Source organism: Cataglyphis hispanica, chromosome 15 (assembly GCF_021464435.1).
Source record: "Cataglyphis hispanica isolate Lineage 1 chromosome 15, ULB_Chis1_1.0, whole genome shotgun sequence".
Classification (NCBI taxonomy): Eukaryota; Metazoa; Arthropoda; class Insecta; order Hymenoptera; family Formicidae; genus Cataglyphis; species Cataglyphis hispanica.
This window is the reverse complement of record NC_065968.1, coordinates 2,144,080-2,169,865: the sequence shown is the minus strand read 5'-3', so window position 1 is coordinate 2,169,865 and position 25,786 is coordinate 2,144,080. Positions and strand designations below refer to the sequence as shown.

The 25,786-nt window shown below is 30.8% G+C and overlaps 1 protein-coding gene across 1 annotated transcript; it reads right to left on the bottom strand.

The window, feature by feature from the left end:
• Window positions 1-159: 159 nt before the first annotated feature.
• Window positions 160-24,526, bottom strand: LOC126855297 (neuroendocrine convertase 1-like). The gene is made up of 15 exons (XM_050602821.1): window positions 24,280-24,526; window positions 23,631-23,799; window positions 12,563-12,667; window positions 12,078-12,293; window positions 11,499-11,645; window positions 11,008-11,068; window positions 9,840-10,111; window positions 8,307-8,516; window positions 7,786-7,886; window positions 7,160-7,225; window positions 6,150-6,302; window positions 4,668-4,840; window positions 2,409-2,542; window positions 1,557-1,688; window positions 160-1,481 (listed from the first exon to the last, which is right to left on the bottom strand). Exons 1-15 carry the CDS (start codon window positions 24,285-24,287, stop codon window positions 1,374-1,376), a joined length of 2,055 nt encoding a protein of 684 aa, XP_050458778.1. The 5' UTR covers window positions 24,288-24,526; the 3' UTR covers window positions 160-1,373.
• Window positions 24,527-25,786: the final 1,260 nt, after the last annotated feature.

Sequence of the window (25,786 nt, the reverse complement as noted above, 5' to 3'; positions counted from 1 at the left end):
TGTTATTACATTATATATTATAATAGTATAATATAATAAAATTATAATTTTCAGTTTATTATAAAATAAAAATTTCAGATTTTTTTGTTGTTTATATAAAATTTTAATTTTGTAAAAATATATTTAATATAATTTTGCATACGTGCTTTATCCCATTAAATTCACAAAATTTAGATGTTACTATTGTAAAGATGATTCAAATTGTGAACCCATTTATCCATCTTCGTTTTCCATTTTTTTATGATAATCGTTGATATGTGTAAAAAGAAACATTCGTATGTATCATTGGATCTATACGACATTTCACAGTAGCAAGACCGAGTATATGTAAATTCTTAAGATGGTGCATAAAAGATTGCATATCTAAAGCGAATATTTTCGAGAAATGAGTTTCTCGGAAAATTCAAATCGAAGATTTTTAAAGTAAATATTCTTCTATTTGTATATGCTTTTAGCACAGAAAGGATTAAAAATTATATTATAGAGATTTGAGAAATTTTGGCAATCTGTTTGTGTTTTGATAAGAAAAAAAAAATGAACAAAAAAATATGAGGTTTTTATATCAAAGGTACGCTAAAAATAAATATAACATTTTAAAAGTGAAATCTTGATTGGCACAAATATATTTGCGTAATTATATTCATTGTTTCATGATAATTACTGATGTTTTGCACGTAATTGTAAAAAGGTCAACGTTTGTGATTTCTATTTCAATTACGGTCGTTGTAATTCACGCGTTACAGCATATCTTGTATGTACGAAAGCTGCTATCTCGTTTTGTAGAGTCTCGAATTTCGGAAATGTTTATTATCAGTAACATTAGTCGTTAAATGAACCAATTAACCGCATCAAAGAGATGCATGCAAAGCTTTACTTTGCGAATTAAAGGTATATGTGTATTTCGAATGATATATATACACATATACACATTTATTTCACGTAATTATCTCACTAGTACATTCGTGGAAAACTGTTTATTTCATTATGCTTATGATTAATATTGATATCGAAATGCAATTAACCACCTGTTAATACACAACTATATGCAAAGTCTCATAACAAAATGCAGTCATGTATACATCGCAAATTCTCATAAATAAATTGCAATTGTTATTAATACACTGTATCCTTAAAGAATGGAAGACGGATGTAATGTAACGAAGAAAGAATTAATAAAATTAAATAAAATTAATTTATTCTAAAAATGTGATTGTGTGAGCTTGCAAATGTTGATATAAAATAAATTTATTTGTGAATATCGCTGCTAACTATTCGCAGTAATATTGTTCAAGTATTTTTAATTTTGCTTAGTGAAATATTAGTCGTTAATTTAAGTATTTAATGACAACTAGAAAGCTGGCGAAACTTAATAGTTAATCCAACCACTGCCCAAGCAAAATGTCATTAACTTCTGGTGATTCTACGTCTTGATCATATTTATACTTTATGGAATTTTTCGCAATCGGCTTTACAGCATCGTACTGAAACAGAAGCGAATATGCTAACGAAGCGAATTCAATGTGTAATAAAATTCCGAATGTTACGACATTACTTACAGTTTTATGCATAGAATTGTAATCCTCATTATAAATTCTCGGTCCGTTTCTGCGGTAGGTTGGAATTTGCTCGGTGCCATGCAAAATCAGTGTAAATTCCCCAATAGTACCATGATTTTGCTTCGGGCCTATCTGCATGCAAATATACATTATCAAATATGCGTGACAGATGCATGTATGACTGAGGTTGTACAGCTCACGATATGCAGAAAGGTAATTTGAATCAATCAATATTTACTTAATTAGATGCATTAAACGTATTCGTAATTTACATTTTTGAAAATTTGATGGACTTGAGGAAAATACGGTATATAATATACATATTACATTACGTTTTGAGAAAAGTGGCTTTAAAAAAAAATTTGCTATATTTTTATTTATATGTAGATTTATTCATATAAAAATGTTGTGTCAGACCTTTATTTATGGATTGTAATTTAAAATATTTGATGACAGAGAAAGAGAAGAATTTCTTTTATCTATAGTACATTTATATTCCATCTTTCTTGAATCTTTTATCTTTATTACTGCTATTAAAACATACACATTTTATTCTAAGTAGTATATCTCATATTTTGTGAAATACTTTTATTATAATAGAAAATTTCAATGAAAATTCATATATTTTGCGAAAGAAATAATCAAGTATTATATTGCAATTAAAATTTATATTCTATATTTTCATTATTTAGTAAAATATATCATTATTTTTTTAAAAATAATAAAACTAATTATAAATAAAATTTTTCTTGCAATATATATATATATATATATATATATATATATATATATATATATATAATGAATCGATAATAGCAGAATCTGCACGATAAGATGTTTTTAATGTCTTACTCTATCAAATATGTACAAGATCCATGTTCCTCGAGGGTCTTCGCCCCACGTCGCGACGGACATGAACTTCCACTTTCTAAAACCATCTTTGGACTTATCCCGCTTTCTTGAACTTAGAATCTGGACTGAAGTACCTAACATATCAAACACATGGCTTGCACCAATATATTATGCATGAATGCAATTTTATGATATATATATATATATATATATATATATATATATATATATATATATAATTCTAAATGGTATTTTTTATTACATTAAATGTCAAAAGATTGCACAATGTGATGCGTCGTGATGCATTCTGTTGATATGAAAATGTCAGAAGAAATTTAGTTTATATAAAGAATGCATATACATAAGATATATTTTTAGATAATTGAACATTATCGGTTCCGCGTAACATGTGAATATTAATTACAACTGTATATGAGCGTTATCGATTTTTTCTTGCAAGCATGCGTAGCAAGCATGTAACTTTGAATAATATTATTTACATATGACCTAGTTAATATTAGATTTTGTAAAATGAAATTTTATATTTGTTTTTTAAAATAAATTTTATATGCTATAATAAAAGATATAAATTATTTTATTACAATAAGTTTTAATTACGAGATTGATAGATATTTAATGAATAAAGTTATAATAAATTGTAATATATAATATAAGATATAAATAAATCTAATCAATATATTTATCTTGCAAAAAATTAAAATAAGCTTGAAATAAAATCTTGAATTTAATAAATTCACAGACTTTAGAAATGGCCAGAAATTAAGATTCTATATGTTTTATTACAGAATAATTTAAAGAAATCATAGTAGAATAATTATTCTGTAATAAGTAAAAGTTTGTGATAAATTTCAAAATTTTCAATATTATTATGTTTATTATATGCATCTGGATATTTTTTTAACGTTTCAATACATTTGGAATATTTTTTGATATTCTGACATAAATAATATTATATGTCAATAATAACGTCAATTAACAAACGTGTAGAAAATTAAATAACGCGATGCATTGACCAAAGTGACAATTGCAATTTATTCGTTTGTGTTTACGTCTGAGCATTTATTTGATATGATGTTAAAATCTTTTTTCGTGACACTTATTATAAATTACTAAGAGGTAGTAATATTCGATAATTTTTATGTTAAGCAAATAATATTAAAATAATAAATATTTTATTTATTATTCATTATTAATCAAATTGTCCTTTTCTGAATAAACAGATCGCATCGATAGTATCAGATTGAATTTCTACCTATAAATTGGATTAAGAATGTATTCGTGCAGTTAAATGCATTTCCGACACAGAAACGTGACTTGCAATATTAATGACGGCATTAATTCTGTTTGAGTTATACGTTCATTATTTACTATTCTGTCTTGATAGGATTGCGTTATCTCAAACTAAGGAATATTTATGATCGATAAGTAAAACGAATGGAAGGACGCATAAAATTGGATAATAATTTTTTTTTTTTTGTCAGAAAAAAAGTTTCTCTTTGCCTCTCTCTAAAAAATATTTTGTAAATATATTTTGTAAAAATTTATTATGGAATATATCTTATCTCTCTTTTATATTACTTTAGGTATTACATAATTATCGAGAAAAATGTATAATACACAATCTATTATAATTAATAATATTGATCATGTTTTCTATTCTTTTTTTTTTTGTATTTTTTTACATTTTATCTCTTCTTTTCTTTATAAATTCAAGTACAGCAGCAAGTAGAACTCAATAAATTCGGTTGACAACCGGATTTCCATGAATGCAGCTAAATGCATTTGCATTTAGTCTCCGAGAATATTCAGGAGACTTCAGCACCGATATAATTATAGAGCATTTTCCTTGCATGATATTTGTAAAGGTTTCTTAAGTCTCTTAGCTAAGGATGTAAAATGGCCCGTTCCGACTGTCTTTGTAGCTATTCCCTCGTCTTTTCATTCTTTTTATGTCCATAAGTCGGATACAAATGAAGATTAGCAGCGTTTTCAGATGTGCATTTAGATGAAACATAACTGCTGAAGAAGCTTGTGCCCGACTTTGCACACACACAAATTTTATTAAAAGTGCTGCTTATATTTTTTATTTGCTATAATACATTTGCTGCCAGATAATTAGAAACATATTGCACGAGAAAAAATCTATTTTCTCGAATACGCGCGAACTATTTATCAATCAATGTACGTAGAAAGAATTTTGAATGCATGATAAATGATTGAAAACTAAAAAATATATACCTGATGGCGAACGCAGATTCATCTCCAGTGCGCCGCGACAAGAGTAGTTGAGATTCACCTCGATCTCCACATGTTCCAAAAAGATAATTTCACTTCCCGACGATCGACAAACGTTACTTGCATCGAAAAGCAGACGCTTCACATTTCCATAAGTTATTTTGAAATTATTCGTGCTGCAATAAATGAATTTTTGAAAATAAATGTTCCCGGAAATATTATTATATATTTTCAAAATTTATGTCACACGAAGTAGATCACCTTGCTTTGATTTAATATAATATACAAATAAACTTTGTAAAATTTACTTATCTATTTGAAACAATTTTCATCTTTATCTTTGAAAGCAAAATAAATAATATTACAAGTCGTCTGTTCAACGTTTATATTATAGATTATTATTAATATTCATTTTTTTTAGAATTCATTTTTTTAACACAAATGTAATTGTAAGCGATTAAATTTTGCGCGCGCGTGAAGTTACAAATGAGAATAATTATGATAATACCGTAGTGCCGTATGTAAAAAGGGGAAGTTAATGAAGCTGCCTTCACGAGTATTCATAATCGAATTATGAAAATAATCGCAGACTTGGTGCGAGGTAAAGCATGCAGGAATGTAAAACCGTGCGAATCTTCAAAGTATGCGTGCATGTATATACTTCAATTATTGCAACTGAGAAGAGACTATGCAACGGAATTAGCATTTTCGGTTACATGCACATGGTAGGAGCCATTTCATATGAAATGATCATTTGTATCTTTGATGATCTAACAATAGTTAATAAGTACCAAGAATTCTACTCTGTTTTCCAGAACGTTAAATAAATTGCTTCTTCAAGAACGTACTTCGGAAAAAGTTCTCAACCGTTAGATGCACCGTTTTCTCACCTTGTCCGCGCTATCGTAACGAATGAGAACTTTTACGACCTTGTTGAATTTAACGATTTTTATCTCGCGTTTCTTCAAGTATCCGGAAATGCTTCTTTGAAAAAGGAGGTCATAGTGCTCGATTGACATGACGTACGGAGAATACAAAATCAGGTTAAGAAGTCGTGAGTTTTTTAATTCTTGTAAAGAATACGTGAAATAAAATATTTAGTATAAATATGTGGCGTTAAATATTATAGGAGAGAGAGAGAGAGAGAGAGAGAGAGAGAGAGAGAGCTTAACATAATATATAATTGTTAATATTTTATTTAAATAAAGTTGAAAAAAATAAAATAAAAATGTTTGCAAATATATGTAGCTTTGAGCAATTAAAGTCTAAAAAAAGTTATAGATTAGGCATTTAATTATTTTAATACATAATTTGAGCCTAAATTGAGTTGAATCGCGCAATAACTTTTTTGTTTTGCTTCTAAGAAAAGAAAGATAAGAGAAAGCAGAAGCATTTAAATAATTTTTATCGTATGATTTACCTTGATATAATGTTTGCGTATCGCGTAATTAGACTCCAATGTTCTAAATCCGCTAATTTACTTACTCGTACGTGTTAGCCACTTCGCAAATAGTCTTCTCCGGTACTGTCGCCCAATCGTAGCTCGCCATTACTAATGCTTTCCCGTTCATAAGACCAAATCCGAAAGCCGGGTTAAACAAGAATCCAGCCGCATTCTTAAACCATCCCGGATTTTGGCTGAAAATCTATGTAATTACTAAAACTTATCTCGCGCGCGCGTAAGAAAGAACTTCTCATAAGTGTATGAAAGCAATAAGAAAAAGTGACGGGTGTGAAGGAGGAAAGAAAATGATTCTTTTTACTCTGACACTCTGTTAATTCATTAAATTTATTATTAAATTACTTTTTGTCAAAATTTCTGTTATAGTGGCAGTAACACGATATTTGCATAATTATTATAATTTTGTAAAATAACAGTCGCGCTAATTGGATTTCTATAGAGAATATTATTGCATCAAAGATTAAAACTGGTATCTCTCTGTCAAATGAAAATCAATTTTCACTAAGCCTTAAATGTCAAATGTAATTTATTTGCATGAAATATAATCACAATTAATATTCTCGTCAACGCGAACATGATACGTTTTTATGAAAGCGATTACAATCGCTTCAATAATTTGAGACGATAATAGAAGGCAATTAGCACGAAATATAAATTACGAGATAGAACAATAAGAATAGAAACGTGCAGGGCCATCTGTGTGCATGTATTTTAGTATATTTATTATGAAATAGCAATTATTTTCGCTATATGATGATTTTTTTTCTCTTTGATAAATTATTCAATAAAAGATAATTATGCATTTCAATTATCACTCAATCGCTTCGTTAAACAAATTTTATTATCAATTACAGTCGATTGCATTCAGAATTATTTTTGACGGTAAATTGGGAAAAATCATTTCTTGTCCATTTCATTCGAATTATAATTTTACAGTATGGAAGCAATCTTTTCTGTTAAAGTGCGAATAAGAATTTAAGCTGACACAATTGCAGACACACGTGACCTGAATTGCTATTTGCGAAATACTCACCCAAGAGGACTGTACTCTGATGACCAAGCTATCAAATGCTGAACGTCTCTCCATGTTAAGTTTTTACTGTAAAAATAAAAGAAGTCGTGTTAGTACGAACTTCAATTAGAATGTCGATAATTTCCTGCTAAAATAACGTCTTTATTTCGAGTCGTGAATTAATCGAGGATAAATTCAAACTTAATATATATTGTGACCTCTAAAGAGCAAATGTGTATCGAATATTTTACGCAGTCCCACATCTTAAAATATAATAAAGGCCAAGAAAAATAATGTGCAGAAAAGAATATTTTGATTTCAAGCATGCAAATCCCTAGACAAATTTTTTAATTTCAAAAATAGATATCTAAAAAGATTTTTTTCTTCTTAAATATTAAAATTATGATTTGAGATGAGCTTTTTTATTTTCTAATATAATCCAATTTGAAATTAAAAGGAAAGCTGTAGATATTAATTGAGAGAAGAAAGTGTTGAATAATTGTGATAATAAAATAAAGTATCTCTTTTTATCGATTGCATAATTAAAAAATGAACATAGTAGCGCAATCAAGTTAATGCCTTCTCTTATTTGAAAAAAAAAAAAAATATTAATAGAAAAAAACTGTTGCTATTGATTTTGTTCGTACTTTACTTGCAGCGCGAGAGCTAATATCCCAGCGGCTAATGGGGCAGAAGCTGAAGTACCTGTATGATTGGTCGTACAGGTGTTCTTCAGATCTGTTGTTACCTGCAAAACGTAAATAAAAGTTAATAAATTATTCGATTTTTGCGGTAAGATGAATCTTGTCCCTCCATGGAACATTTATTGTCACGGAGAAGAAGATCTAACGATGATTGTTATATATCTCATTGAATTACAGATTTGATTAGATTTGAGTGACATTACTCTGAGCGAAATCTTATAACATTTTCGTGTATCACATTTATGATCCAGACATTGAAATATTTATTATTTTTTTTTTTTAGGTAAATTTGAGAGAGAAATACATGTGCATTTATGAAATTTATACAGCGCTATATTTTGTAAATATATTACAAGTTTAAATTAATAAAGCTTTGCACACAGTTGTCAATATTTTTTTTTTCAATCTCTATTAAATTTAATTAATATAATACATTGAATTGAAAAAATATATATAACGCTTACTATCTTTTGATCGTAATACGCGCCGCTGCTGTATGTCGTAGCGAGAACAGCAGGACATCTTTCTCCGTACCAAGGAAGTTTTCCAGTTTGGCTAACTGATCCTACGGCTACAGTGTATATACTTCCAACATATCCGTCGTATCCGCAGTTATCCGAATTACCACCATTCCCAGAGGCCCATACGTAAATGTTACCTCTGCCGTTACGACCCTGTCAAATATTCGAGTATCAATATCGCCATAATATTAAGGAAAAAAATGACTTATTCATCAGGCAATGAAATATTCACATTATATATCAGATTACACACAAGTGCAAATTTGCAAATCATAAAAAGTGCACCCTTGGAAGATATAAGACAGAAAAGAAAGGTAACGAAGAGAAATGTGTGAATTATATATATATATATATATATTTTAAAAATTCCTACATTCCAGAGAATGCAGATTATAATTTTGCGAGAAAATGCAATGTTGTACGTGTTGTATATGAGTGTGGTTTTAAGTACAGAAATTATTTATAATAATGTGCAAGGAAATCGTGTCCTTCTCTTTCATGCCGATTCTTCTCGTTTATATTTAATCCTCGGAAGAAATGAGAAAAAAATTTTTTACAAGATTGTAATTGCGCTAACATATCTCTGAAGTCGGGATCAGCTTTTGCAATGATAATATTACAAGTCGACAAACTTTTGTAATTGTAAAAAAATAAACTTGCTAAAATAATAAAATCTATAAAAATCAAAGCACACAAAGAGAGAAAGATTCAGGTCAGCTTGTATCTACGTTAAGTCAATTTCCTATTTTTCTTTTATGATTCATTAATTCTCTTTAATTTTGATCCAAATTTTACAACTGTTGTTTTACAACTTATTAACAAATGAGAAGTTTTATGATTATTACGAGATATTTGTTTTGCTAAGCGTATCTGAGTGTTTATGGATCATATGTAGTTTGTATATAATTATCGTAAAATATAAAAAAAAAATTTATTAAGTGAAATTATAGTAAGCAAAAAAGTAAAAGAGAAAAAAAAAAGTTTTAGGATTGTTTGTTGTCTGGAAAAGCGATCAATAAGTAATCGCCGTGGGAAACGTAGTTAAAGTTTAATTAGACTTAAATAAGCTTAGTCCAGGTGTTGTGAAAGCTTGTTTAAATATTAAATGGCTAAAAAGCCTATGTTTCATTCTAAAGTCAATCCGCTCAATCTAATCCGATTACAAAGTCTCACAAAGTTCACATTTCTTTCTTTTTTTACGAATTTCCAGAAACAGAGAGTATCAAAAATTAGGAAAAAAATATAATATTGACCTGCGGCCGCAACAATTATTAACATTTATTATAAATGTGTATATCTGCATCTTTGCTGATTACAGAGCGCTGATTATATGCTAGCTGTACTTTTAAAGTAATTTATTAATTGTTCCAGCCTCCTGAGCTTTGAATTAATAAATTATTTTTGCAGCTATAAACTTGATTATTAAAGAGAAAAATTTTTTGGGAACATTAGAAGTAAATTTAGTAGTGAACTGACTTCTTTTACGCCGCGCTTGAGCGCCTCGCTGGCGAGTCTGCGGGGTCCGTCCAAGGTCTCTCCATCATCAGACGGTCCCCAGGAAGCCGAATAGATGTCAATGAGTTCTTGTTTGTAGCTGAGGGCCTCGCCCTCCACGCGATCGTTCATTAGGCCATCGAGGAGCTTAATGCCGCCGATAGACGCCTCGAAGGCAATACCGACACCGCATTTCCGGTTATTGGCTTCCATCGCTATCTCGCCGGCACACTTGGTGCCGTGAGCGTTTTTCCCTGAGGAGCAATGGAATTTCTAATACGATTGTGAAACAATAATATTCAATCGGGTTGGCGAAGTTCGCCAAGGTCCGCTGTGTGCGCGAGCAGAAGAATTAAACATGTTCTACAGGGAAAATCTGCCGGGAGATCTCAAATCTCGCTTCGTTACGCATTTACTCGATTTCGAAATGTAGAATTCAACGCGCATACATAATTACGTCCGAATAGTAATATTGATTGATAAAAGTACGATTGGACACAGCCATGCAATGAGAAACAAAAACAGTAATCAAATGTTTATTTTTATACATAGTGAAAACATATGATATTTAAAAGGACGTAAGATTAGAAAAATAAAATTGGAGAAAAATTTATTTTTCTATATATATATATATAAAGTTATTATTATGCTCTGAAAATTTCAACGAGAAGTTTTCAAGTTTTCTACAGACGGAGTTTTAAACAAATTGTGTAACCCATCGGCAATTTATGGTTTAAATGCATTACTGAATGCGCTGGACGCACATTTTACTCCTCGATATTCCGTAATTTACTCGAGAGTTTGACACGTTTACATCAAGTAGTTTCTCCCATAGTTTGACCGATATATTGTAACGTAAATGCCATGTGCGATCACACAAGAATATAATTATGACATAAATCGTCACGTATCATGAATTATTATGAGCATATTAGATTATTGTGATTTAAAATTTATTTGTCAATATTTATGATTTATTTTATTAATTGAATGCATAAAATAAATATACAATAATTATGCAAATATATTCTCTAAATTTCATTATATAATATTAAATTAAATACCATTTTATAATGCTATCAATTATTATACATGTATTGTTATAAGAGAAAAAAAATTTAATATATAGATTAGATAGAAATTACCTTACCATTATATCTTGGAAGGGGATCAGTGTCGTTATCGTTCACGTCGTAACTAATTTCTGCATCCTAAATTTAAATATTATAATAATAAATACTATCTATCTGTCTGTATGTGTGTCTGTGAGAGAAAAAGACTTATATGGAAGAATATAATATGTTTCCTTTTTTTTTTTTATTATTTGATAAGAGCAGTTTTCTATTCTCTTTAATATGTAAATTTTGATGAAATTATAAAATTCTCTCTTTTATAAACTTGTTCTTATAAATCAAATTTTTTGATGCAATATATATAGAATTTAAATATAATATATATTATAGAGAATAATATATGAGTGTGTGTGTGTGTGTGTGTAGTGAAGAATATAATGAACGTAACCCACACATAAAAAATATAAAAATGGAATAAAAATTCTCAAAAATTTAAAACGAATTTTTGAACTACATGGTTTGTCATCTATGAGACAAAGAGAGAAAACTCGAAGCAAATATTACGTACGTAGTTGCTCCGCAGATCATCATGATTGTATTCCAAACCATCGTCGAGAATAGCAATCCTTATTCCACGACCAGTTATCCCTCGTCGATAGAGAGGTAGAACGTTTAAGTCGAGCTTCGGCAAAGCTTTTTCGGTCTTCGTATCTTGCTACGGCAATTGATAAAGAAAATTTCAAGAATGTAATGATAACAATAACAACAATATAATCGAAGCAATTAATTTTTTTATAACACAAAATAATTTCTCTGAACTTGATTTATTCAAATTTGTTGAAATAAATGAATAAATCAAATTCATCATTTTTGAAATGTTCACGTTTATTTTGCACAATATATAATATTTTTATGTATAATATTTATATATAATATTTTATATATAATTTTATATATAATATTTTTATGTAAATTATAAATTTTATTTTTACATAAAATTATATTTTTTAATATAACTGGAATTTTCATATTTGTATGCAATTTATTTTTATCTTAAAATGATTTTGTTATCAACATCTTATTTTGCATAATCTGAGAACATTATTTCGTACGAACGATACTGAGAAAATATGCAAAGCATTATTACCAGATACCATTCTTGATCCCAAAGCTCGTCATTAAATATTCTATGGGCAGCATCGTAAATTTCCTCCTCGTTATTAACGGCATTTGATGCAGCTTCGTATGCATTTAATTGCAGACGCTTTTCTCTCGTTAAAGGTTTTTCAGATTCTAGGTCAGTTAACGAGATGTAATCGCGTTTAAGTCGTTTCACAGTTTTCTGTTGATCCGCCCAAATGATCTTTTGACAAAATGAATGAATTGTAATTAAGAAAGTTGCATTCTTCTCGTACATCATTTTGTAATAAATCACATGTTACTACAATTGTTGTAAAGAAATACCTATTAATATCATTTTTATGTATAGAAATATATATTGATAGCAATTTTATGTTCTGCGCAAGTAATATTAAAAAAAAAAGAGATAAGAATTATTAATTCCGAAGTTCTGCAGTTAGAACGTTATTTGAGATCATAAAATAACGTTCGTGTAAGGTATAAAAGAGTTACCTTGGAATTTGCATTAAGGTCCTTCGTTAAGCGAAGATTTCCTCTTTTCTTCTGGCTCGGGTTATCATCCGTAAGCCATATATATGTGTCATTGAATCCGAGAACCTGAATGAAAAGATCCATTACATGTAAATTTATCAAGAGGATTAGTGATATGCGCTGCATATTTAATGAACTTGAGACCGAATTAAGACTTTATTTAAATTTTTGCTTAAATAAGCATTAAAGCGCCAGTCTTCCATCCGTTCTATTATCATTTTGCAATTGATTCTTTTCCCTCAATATTCAGCAGCGTATTAATAATTAAATGTTTTTAATTTAAAAAATTATAAATGTGTATTGTTTTTATAACAGCGTTTTCTACCAACGTTCTCTCATAAGTTTTGACTCAACATATGTTCCCTTCTTTATTAATTATATAAGCTGAGAAAAAGATTTATTTTGCACGATATTACGGATTAATTATCATAATATTATGTACACTAATCTCTTTAGCTTTCTCTTAACTAATTAATATGAATATAAACATTACATGATAAATAATAATTAGATAAAATCTATTTATTATCAAATTATTATTTAAATAAAAAACTATTTATTTTAAGTAGAAAAATTATAATAATAAATTAATATAAATTCTAAAATAATATATAATTGTCACATTCACAATATTTGAATCAATATATTTGAAATGTTTAAAATATTGCATTTAAAGAATATGTATCTATTTCATGCACATCAAAGGGTTAACCATCCTTCATTGACTTAGGGTGAGAATAAAACTAGACGTCCCGACGTTTGTGCCCTTCGAATGAGTAAAAGGGACGCTGCGATCAGGATAGCATACGAAAGCAGTTGGTGAATCGAGTCATTCTTTTGGGGGGAACTATCGAAAGTCTAAATAGGGTATCGCGCATGTGTAACGTTATTATTATCCATGGTGTCACGTGGCCGGTTTGCCTTCGTTTTTGTATAGCATCCGTATGCGATGTGCCGCATCGCATGGCGTAAGCAATATGACAGAGATAGCGAGCGAGGGGGAATGTAAGGAGAAGGGGACCACCTGGTAGGAAACTATGCGTCATTCGTGCAAGGGGACAGACTATGATATTTCCGTAACACCAAGCACAAGCTATTTCGAAATACTTCCTGTCTCTCCTGATATTGTTGGTGCGTTATCGTAGTTTTATATAATTAATGTATATAAATATAATTATGCATAATTTATTATATTAAATAATTTTTAACAGTGTTAATTATTTCTAATTTATTTATTATAATGCAATTTTTAATATTGCGCTTGTGTTTGTAATTGACATTATGTTAAACATTCTAATATATATATATATATATATTATTATTGCCATTTTTGTGGTAACAGATTGACAGATCAGCTGATCGTTATATTATTCCCGAAGAGAGGATATATTTAAATTGCTGAAATAAAATAATAGTTTCTTTCTTTTTTACTAAATGAATATGGCATCAAAGCGCGATCGATCTCTCCGGCAGAATTCAAGAAAATATTTAGGTCATTGGGATTATGAAACAATAATTGTTTTGTCTGCTATCCTCTTAACCCCATACAACCGTGAGCAAAAATCCTTTAATCCACTATCCATCATATCTGTTGTGCATCCAGTTAGAAGGAATAAATTTGATCGTCAAAATGCTTCACTGAACTCGCTGATAAACTAGTGAATATCCGACAGGATACACTTTTCAATACAGCGACGCATAAATGTTGCACGTTTGCGTATCCGTGATCACGTATGCCATGCACGCCGCGTTAAGCATTTAGGATTTTACATCACGATCCATGAATCGATGGGAGCGTTTCTACTTTTTGCAAACGTTTCTACTTTTCTACAAGCGCACAGGAATTTTTGATATTAAATACGGGCAAATAAAATTATTTATAATAAAAATGTTGAGATATATAAACTTTTCAAAGAATTCATAATTAAATTCCGAAGTCACTTCAACTTTGTAGATACGTGAAAATGGTTAATGTTGCGCGCGAGAAATCTCTCTGTTCGATACAGTTGTTGCAAACTTTTTCACCGTAGAGGGATATATTTCTTAAAGAAAAAATTCTCAATTGACACGTGTATGTGAATGCGTTTTCGAGTCATTTTAATAAATGATAACTTTAAGATCGCTTTTAATGCAAAATAGTGCTCAACGGATAGAGCACGTGCTTTTTAGGTGTCACGCGAGTGCTTCTCTTAAATTGCACGTGAAAACGTTTCAAACTCGAATTCGTCGACTACGTGATAATGGTTCTCGTCCCCTTCGGTCGTAATCGGTAAGCACAGTGGTCTAAGAGATGCACACTAAGAGGGTTACACGGACATGTACGTGAGAGAAGCATGAAGAGAAAATCGGAGATCGTCATTACTTTGCAATCAGCGAGCGACAGGGCGAATATTACGGTTATTGCCGAGTATTACTATGATATCGTCGTATTAATCCGATGTACGTGTGTGTGAAATGCAATAATATTAAAGCTAGGAATGTGTATGCAGTTTTTTATATAACTTTTTTTTTTTATATCAAGTAATTCTATATCTCGTCCATTTATGTGTTTTTATTCATAGAGACTATAATAATTAAAATATAAAAATGATATATATTTCAGAAAATGTACAAAATAAATGGTATGAAATAAATTGTTGGTTTCTATTAAATTCAAAGAATTGTTGTTTCGTAATGTCATGAAAAATAAAAAATAAACATTTTAAAATTTAAAAAGAAGAGATTTAATCAATCTTAGAGACGCAAAATAAATAATTAATATTTTTTGATATTTTCTTTGAACTGGCTGTGATACATTAATAGAATTTTAATTTAAATTTAATAAAAATTTGATATATGTATATTGATTTTTATCGATATTTTTGTTAAAAAGATTTAACTCTAAATTTCACAAAAAAAATTTTATGTTTCTGTACATACATTTTAACTTACTGTCAGATAGATCAATGCTCTGTATATAAAAAAGCATACTAATATCATTATTAAAAATCGATTATTAGTTTATACAAATATGATTCACGCTTGTATAAATTAGATTTTCAATTTTGTACCATTGCATTATCATTATCATCGGCTAATATTCGCTGAGTGAAGTTTCGCTCAATTGCATCTTGCCTGATTTCCTCGCCATTTAACGATACCTCGATACTCTCGGAAAAGGATTATGCTATTCTTGCCGCGTCCTGTACATTTTCTATCCAATCGTCTTAAGTTCGCGCGAAGACATTTCGGAACTCGAGCATCATCACCATCGACCATAATATTTCCCGCGAATATATCCCCGTGCAAAACGTCTCTGTGCGCGTAAAGGAAAGGACAGATAGAGACGAGAAATCAGAACCGGTCATTACTTCGCGATCAGCGAGTGATTCGTCTTATCGGTATGCAGATTGCGCCTTTTGACTGCTACAAAGGGACGATACCTCGGTATAGATGTAGGAAAATCAGCGGCAGTCCAAGTTGCTTGTAACCCCCTCCGGGCGAATGACAAGCATGGGGAAAGATGAGAGAAATGTAGAGAGAGAGAGAGAGAGAGGCGAAATATTTTCGCAGTCCATTTGTTTTGATCGGATTTCCAACTGTCTCTCGTAATCCCACACCCGTAAGCTCCCGCAGGCATCGTCAGTTTCTAATGAAAACCCTAACGTCTCTATCCTCTTCTCTCCTTCATCTCGCCGTGCCCGCTATGCAACCCTTGTCGATGTTTCCCGAGCACACCTTCGTCCTCGTCTCTTGAATTCCTGCGAGCATTCTCCGCGTTCTCCGTGTATTCTACGCACATGAGTGTGTGTGTGTGTACGCGTACATTTGTACACAATGTCTTTCCTCTCCTTGACTGTGTCTTTTAAATTTTAAAAACCGTTTTCAATCTAACGGACCCTATGAAGGACATTGAAGTTGATATCTTCTTAAGAAATATTGAAATATCGAGATGAATTATTAAAATAAGGACTTTATTTTAAAAATTAAATTAAAAAAATATTGATTGTCAAAATTTTATTTTGAATCTGATATAAAATATTAATACTAAAAAAATTGTTGTCTCTTTTATTTGATGTGGAATTTCTAATGAGTAAGCTTTTAATTTTTTTTTTTTACTATACATATAAGTATAGTATCATTAACAAAATTATATTTTAAATAGCTTTTTATGGAATTGATTGCACTCAGATAATTAGCAGAGATATTTAATTAAAAAAAAATATTGATATCCCGATATTATGAGTGCTTGCATTCTTACAAAATCTCTCTGTATGGAGACTGTTGTAATAATCATTTTTTATCAAATTATTTTATAAATTAGAAATTATTTTAAAGCTTTAAAGGATTTTAAAGTTTGAATTACATCAGACACATCAGCCATATGTGAAATTTTTTCTTAATTTTTTCTTAATAGCTGAATATCGTAAGTAGCGGCCCATGACATTCTGGTATATGTGTTACTTGGGATTACACGATGTCTGGCACTTGTGGATTGTAAATTCAATTACATGCATTGAATTCAGCAGATGGTAGAAGTTTCTGCCGCTCTGCCTGTACAAGTTCACGTGCAAACTGGCAGAATTCACACTTTAGGCAAGTGCTTATGCGTGCAATCGTGGTGACATATAGCAATAAACACCCAAACTGGCAATGATACTGTAAACATAGCTATGTTATACACAAGCGAACAGACCACATTGTTGCCGTAGTCTTAAGTTTTATATTTGAAAAGAAGTAATTAAAAAGTAATTATTTTGACTTACTTGCAATGTTAAAAGGCAATAAATATATAGCTATTAATTATAAACGATTTCAATACATAATATATCTAAATTATTAATCTATAATATATCATAAATTTTTTATTTTTGTAAACGTGGATCTATATAAAATACGAAGAAAAATTAACGTATTTACGTATAATGTATTTACTATTAAAATAGTGTTTTAATTGCATTTGAACATGGATTCACCAAATATATGCAGCAATATACAATACACAGTAGACACAGAATAAATATTTGATATTTATATTCCGAGAAACGGTGTCTAAGTTGTATTTCTAAATACAAGTATTCTTGTATATTTGTATATGCTTTTATAAAATAAAAGATATCCTTTTAAGAGTTTTGAACATTTTGAAGAGTGATGTTATGAAATTTAAAGAGGCAGGGAAAGTATCAAACTTGGCAATCTGTATAGTTGAATTGCAACGGGCGTGTATAAGCAAGGAGAAATTGCATTAATGTGTTCGACCTTTGAAACTTCATTATCTCAAAGTCGATGCCAAAGTTAAAGTTTTAATTGAAATCATCGCTATAACTAGTATATATATCACGTGAATTTGATCAAAGAGCTCTAACTAGTTTCGCACAATCGATCCCATTCGGTTATTTCGAAAATTGATTAATATTATGTTGATTATAGATTCTATTCTTATTCTATCCGAAATAAATCAACATCCAATTTTTTAAATTGGCAAAAGTAATTGTGTTATAGTAGCATTGAAATAATTGCTGACAGAGATTTGCTTAACAAGAAATTTATCTAAATACTTTGAATTAAATATATATATATATATATATATATATATATATATATATATATATATATTATATTACGAATGCAAAATTGTTGCAAACATAAGTATTGTAAATATTGCTCAGATCTATTGTAAATATTGCTCAAGAGCCGCTCACGTATCGGAAATTTTACGATTCCAGTTTGAAAACATTATGAAATTCAACGAGATGGGAACATAAATTGATACGAGTCGATTTTGGCAACATTTTCGAAGCTATATATGCTTTCGGAACTTTTAAAATAAACGATTGACATAGTTTTCAATAGTTTATACATGTATGCAGCTATAATGGTATTGAAAAAAACATTAATAGTAGTTAAAAAACAGATAAAAAAAAATTAAAACGTTATTGAAATTGTGTCTAACTAATTATGCCTAAGTATATCAGATTTTACAACCAAATTGCATGGCCCGTAACGCGTTGCATAAATTACGTAAAATTAGATTACGGTGATTTATGGAACGCTATCAAATATTTATTAAGCTCATCGGCCGGAATATCAGCGTAGACGGATTCGCCTTGAGATTAAATCTTTTTAGGGAGGAAGGGAGCAAGCTAACAAAGGCAAGCTCCAGATAGCAAATCGCTGTGACATCTGTCAACCGATATAACGGGAAGTTCATTATAGCGTTCAGCAGGGTGTCACGCCATTTATTTCAATTATTGCAAAACGCTGAATCAGCAAACTACCGTATCGGTAGTTATCGATAATTTACGAACGTCATTAATATCCACGTTGGACAAGTCGTCTAAAAATACCATCATTACGTGAACTACATACAGATCCCAAATTATCTTAACACAATTTTACTCGAAAAGCAGTTTTTTTTTTTTCTTGTTTTACTGAAATGTTTGCGTGATTATAATTGTTGATCATAATTCTTAGCCTATTAACATTCAAATTTTATAAGAGACAAAGAATATTGTATAATATAAGAAAAATAAAAAATTGTTTTTTTAAAATACAGAAAATATTGTTATTAGAAATTTTATCATCAATATATGGCAGATTTGCTAAATATCGAATACAGATATATACGAATTAATTTAGAAAATCTATTTACATTATTGTGACTTAATCAGGACAACATACTTCTTCATCTTAAAAAAAAGAATATCAAGTAATATATACAAGATGAATATTAAAGATTATATTTTATTATATGAGATAAAATATTTAGTGAATATCTAAAATGTATTTTAAATGAAACAGGTGTTACTGACAATTTATACTCGGATGACAATATCCTTGTCTCCTTAAATATCCACAGCTGCTATATTCGCCCTCTAAAATAAAGAAACGGTTTCTGTCTGTCGGCAGGAATATTAATGTCAGGAAATTCATTCCGACAGTTCCATAACAGATTCTCGATAACCGAATTCCAATTTGCCCTGAAGCCCGATCTTGATTGAGCAATCTTGGCCCTTTATATAACAGAAGATTGTGCGTAAGATGTACGATAATGTGAAGCAAGTTAGGGAAATATTCAAAATTCCGCTTGATATTACCATCTGCTCGTTGATCGAATGTCACAGAGTTGCGTATATATTCTGATAATTTAATAATCCTTTTAATATCAATACAATTACATTGTTAGTTGATAGTATGATATTAATGCTTCTCACAGATACGTGTGTAAACGATCAATTGTATTGACAGCTCAATGTGTTGTCATTAAAGAGCTAATTAGGCGAGGCAATGAGTAAATATATCCTAAACGGTATTTACATAATATAAATGGCACTCATGGTACTACAACATTCAATCTTCAATTAGGATTTGCAAAGTGAATTGAAATTTGTGTTAATTATAAATTTAAATGTGTACAAATGATATATTAGTCGCAATTCATTGTCGTCATCGAAAAGAACATGATCCGATGCGAATTGTCCCTTATCTTATGTTCTGCCAAATCGACAAGCCTTATATCACAGCCTAGAAAATTTGCAATCAATTTTCTCTATTACTGCGCGAAATAGTGAGATTCATGCGTTTTAGTCTGACGAACGATATCGTATTTGTTTCTCGAGAGAGAAACCGGAAATTTTTCTTTAATAAAAATAAAACGTAATAAGATATATGATATAAATGTTATATAAATTTGTATTTTGTTTTCAGCTGTTAGGTAATGTGATATTATATAATAGTGGAAGGAAGATTAACTATAATCTACTAATCATCAAACATTCTATGGGACTTCTGCGTGTGTAATTAAATTCGCTCTTCAAATTTGCACTTATCATTTTTCCTTTCGGCCTATTAACATCATGCCTATTCTTACGGCTCTCTTTCGAATGGGCTTAATTATATAAAATAATTGCATTTATCGTATATATGCGCTTACAGACAGTCAAGAGAGCAACCTCACATATCGCTTGCGGATTGCGGTAGACCGCGTGCTCTGCAAAGCAGCTGCGAATGGTGCGTTTCTTTCGCGTATATACCTCGCAGTTTCGCGGCTGAAAATGTTGAGAGTGCAATATCGAGATTGGAAAATGTTTACGCAGTTATATCATAAAATCTCGTGCGCAGAAAACGCAGAAATCGTGATGAAGCAATGTGCGTAATGACGGCATGAAAAATAAAAAATCTAAGATGTGCAATGAATTTCTTATATTGAAAAATTTAGATGCACAATAACACAATCACAAATCTCTTATTTTTCCATTTTTTTTTTATGTATACTTTGAACTTAATTTATTCCTTTACAATTTCAAAATTAAAAAATAAACAAAAATTATTTAATTGCAACTGTAATTGCACTATTTGATGAAGCGATTTTGATTGGAAATATTTTGATAAACGCTATTTTATGCAGAAATATCTTTGAAGCATCTTTTATCTTTTTTTTTTTTTCTTGAACTTGGCGTTTCTGATGCAAACCACGTATTGTGAGACAGATGGAAAGCATCGATTGCATTTGTGCATTCTTATCAAAGCCAAAGGAGAAAAGGTACGATATCGTTCTTGCCGTCGATACTTCCTCCCATACATAGTGAGGTAAAACTCGTTGTGTAAAGTGCACGGTAACTATACATACATATCTACTATTTGTGAATTTGGACGACATATCTTACTAACTGCGATTCCGTTTTCGGTTTATCGTAGACAAAATCGTTAAGATTTATAGAAGAATATTCTTAAGATGGTCGAAATGATTATATCCCAAGCGGTTTAATCCGCGAGTATTCGGAATTTTTCATTCTGGTAGGCATTGTATTTTGAAAATATTAGATTATATACATTTTAAATAAATAACAAATAATTATTTGTAAGTGTAATTTTTTACGAATATCTATAATTTTATATATTTAATCATTTTAGTATGTATAATGTTATACGTAATATATGTTATAATAGAAATTTTTATTTTTTTTTTGCAAAATTTGAAAAAATATGATTGATATATGTTTATCATTTTTAAATTTTATTTTTCGGATATTTGTAAATATTTTAAAATTTAATTGTTCACGCTTCAATGGATTATAATCGTAAATCTGAACAATAAAAAGCAAGATATTTCAAACATTACGAATTTGTATGAAAATCACAGATTGTAGTATATTGTTCAGTTTAATGCACGATTAACGAGATATTCCTAAGAGATTTGTATTGCTGATTCTCCTCATACGTCTTCCGATATTACGCATCGGAAATTGCGAGGAGCAATTCGGAGCTCGACGCGGCGGATGAAAATAAGGCTATTGCTTGAGACGTTCTTGTCAAAGGAAAAGAGATACGATATCGACTCTTATTCGTCGATATATATTTTCTCTCCGGTTCTCGCGGCGAGAAAAAGTGAAAGAGAGAAAGAGAGAGAGAGAGAGAGAGAAGAGAAATTCGTTTTGCAAAGTACACGGGGCTCTAAGATCCGCGCGAGATGTCTGGATGCGGCAAAGGCAACACTCGGCGGACTCGAACGGAACGGAATGAACGAACGATCAAATGGTTTGTGTGAGAAGCCTTCCCGCTTACGGGGATAATCTCTTTGCAGTCATCCGTATGGCAAAGGAAACGATTTGGCGCGGCCGCCAATCCAACGCTCCCATCAACTGCTGCCGAAACTCCGAAACACGTTTCACGCTTGCCGATCAGAGCCAAGATGTGCAAGGTATATGTATATGTGTACAAAGGTGAATACCTTCTTCAAAGACCCTTGGCCGAGCGAGGCAAAAATTTCTTCACCTCGGCGACGCGGCGAACGTCCCTTTTTCTCGAGTTGAGTATTTGCGAATTGAATGGGACCCACAGGGCGAAAACTTTTTGCAGAAATTGGGATACTTTTTACGGCTTTCGTGGAATGCCGGCCCCCGGGATGGGGATCGATCTCTCTTGATATCCATATACGTATTTCCACGTACATTTACATTGCGGTGAATATTTATTAACTCCTTTCAGTGCGAAAGATATCGAAATTATTTGACATAAAGAAACACCTTCCTCGTCATCTTTCTGATGAAAATTGCAGAAACGTCTTTTTGCGAGAAATATTTTACTGATAATAAGAATATTTTTATACTAATAAAAAAAGTTATCTAATTTATAGATATCCGTTGCAAAAATCTTAAAAAGTCTGCTCGCAATACAATATATTATGTGTTTATTATATTATTATCACTGTTAACTAAAGAGATTAGTTTTTTTTTTTTTTCATCGGATATTTGCCGAATCAAAAAATAAGTTTGCGAAAAATATCCCTGTATCTTTTTTAAAAGTATACATAAAGTGATACATTGGGATGCAATTAAAAGTTGAATAACTGCTTGATAACTTATTGTTGGCTATTTGTACAGTGCCCAATTTTAGTTTAACTTTTTGTCCTGTTTGCGTCAGAATATTGTAGTTCAACTTTTATGCTTCCTAGAATAAGACTTTCTTAAAAATAGTTCGACGATCTTTGGGGATAAAAAAGTTGTTGCTGAATAAAATCATATACGTACTTACGCTAGACATATAAGATATCTCGAACATATATCTAGAAGCTTTTCATGTGATATTAATTTCATGTAATTATAAATTCTTTGTTTAATTACTTTAAACGATATTCTTTTAATAAAAATTTATTAATTCGTAATATTTGTAAAGATTTGTACTTATAACATTTTTAATACGTACGATATTAATATACTTTCAAATACTCAGCTTGTTATTTATGCAGCTTAATGCAGTCCATATGTCAGGCACCTAACAGAGCATTATCTTTTTTTCGCGCAAGATAATCTCTGCGTAAAATCAATCTATTTTTAAGTGTTCGTTAAACAGTGACGCATGCAAAATAATATATAAATTTTTTCTTTATAAGATGAATACCCAAAGTGAAAGAATATGAAATTAAAGAGATAGAGCTTCATCCACGCAGAATAATAATACGGTCCAATATTTTTATGACGTTATGAGATTACAGATAAAAATAATCTAATATATACTCTATACTAATAATAAAATTAATAAAAGAATTTACCGGGCCATGATATTTGTAACCAAACTGAGCTGCCAATAGCGACGCGACTTGCGGTCCACCGTGTATCATGACGACCCATTCCTTGTGATAATTCGCGCTGACGCTATCGATCAAATTGGATGTAGTTATAACGGTGCCAAGGAGTTGCATAATAATTAGCTCGCACACTCTGTGGAATAATCAAAATTTCGAATATTAGCGCAACCACATTTTTTCCGTTCGCGTTATAGCGTGGAGGAAAGAAGATTGCGGTAAACCTTCTTCTGTGTAAGCCGATTTCACAGAGCAGTTCCGTTATATTAAGAATATTCGATTGCCGTAGATATAAAAGTATTAGGGACGCGCGATCATTTTATTGCCGCGAATATCTTGCGCAAAATTGCCGCGTTTTAAAAAGAAATGTAATTGATTGCACTTTTTGGAGTAGTTATTAATGAAAATGAATAAAGCGATATATTATTTAGAATATCATATGTAAATTCTTCACTTTTGATATCTCACAATGAAAATCATATGTGACATTCACGTTGCACGTTGAGCTATTTTATCATTTTTATCAATTATCATTGCGGTATAATTTTCAATAGACATTTTCAAAGATATTATTTCCATTGGCACTTCGTACGTGACACGTACACGATACACATACCTGACCATCAGGATAATCTTCTTTTCGCGTGGTACGCGGGCGAGGAAAACCAATAAATAGCGACGATCGTGCAATTAATTAATACTTTCACCGCACTATACTCCCGAGGAATCGTCGTCCTTTTTCTTATCACTTTTTTTTTTGCGACACAGCTCCCACAAGTTTTGGCGACTCCCGTCTATTTTCTCTGCCGCACGCGTATTGTCTACGCGACTGGAAGAACAACAGGAGCGACGGTATTCGCCGGTTCTCTGGCTATTGGATCGCGAGTGACAAGTGATCGGACAGTGTGCGTGGCAATTAATCGCGATTGTCTTTTTGTCTGTCTAAGGGGAGGGAGTTTGTCGCTGTCCTGGAGCCCCACGCTACGCTGGACGCTAATCCGGCCGGTGGGGGTTGGAAGAGTAACGGATTAAATTAAACAAACATGACGTAACGGACGAGCGTGGGACGAGCCGATGATAACGATTTGTAGATAATTCTCCATAATGATGAAAGCTGCCCCGCAATATGTTTCTACCGATATTGTTTTCCATTATTGAATAAAAAAAAAAAAATATAATTTTAGGGCCGGAATATATAAGCGCTTTTATTTTTTTGTTAATCGCTTTTATTTTTATATTTATTTAAATTTAAATTATTATACAATATATTTGATTTGCTAATTTAACTTAATTTTGTTGAACTGCTTAAATTATCCGTCTGCTGTTTGGGGTATTATTTTCTATAAAATTAATTGAAGCAGCACATTAGAAAATGGATGGATGGATTAGAAAGAAGAAAAGCCGTCTATTACCAAGGCAAGTGCGCTGATAATCCGGGCAATAAAGTTCATCGGTCGAGCGACAACAGGTCGTAGCGTAGACGGCAATTAGCCCCATGCTGTTCTCTTTTTATCTGTAGGAAATTCTGCCCTTACTGCTTTTGCTTTTATCATTGTTTGACTATGAGAGAAAAAGAGAGAGAGAGAGAGAGAGAGAGAGAGAGAGAGAGAGAGAGAGATAAAATTCTTGAATATACTCTATTAATTAATCTAAATAAAATAATCAAAACAATTTGATATTAAAATAATTCTTAAGATATACGACATATGATTAGCATGAAAATACGAGAAAAATTATTGCAACGGCTGTGTCACTTCGTATAAAGTTATTAAAATTTTTTTCAATTTTGTTCGAATAAAACGACGCGTTGCGCATATTTTAACAGTATTTTTTAATTTGCAATTTGTTTGCTTTGTAAAAATTTGGCATTATTAATCTATACAATGTGTGCATACATTAATCATTAAAGAGCCTTTTATTATGGAGCTTCCAAAGAGCCAATTCGACATAACCGGTTGTATCTATGCGGAATTTAATGAGAATTCGGATCGACACCGTTTGAAACAAGAAGACATTTGTTGTCGAGTCCCTTGAGAGCTCGCGAAGGGAAATGGCGTGCGGCAATTTTGTTGAGGGAATTATTCCGAGCCATTGCCCCACGAAATGGGTTAGTTGCGATGTAA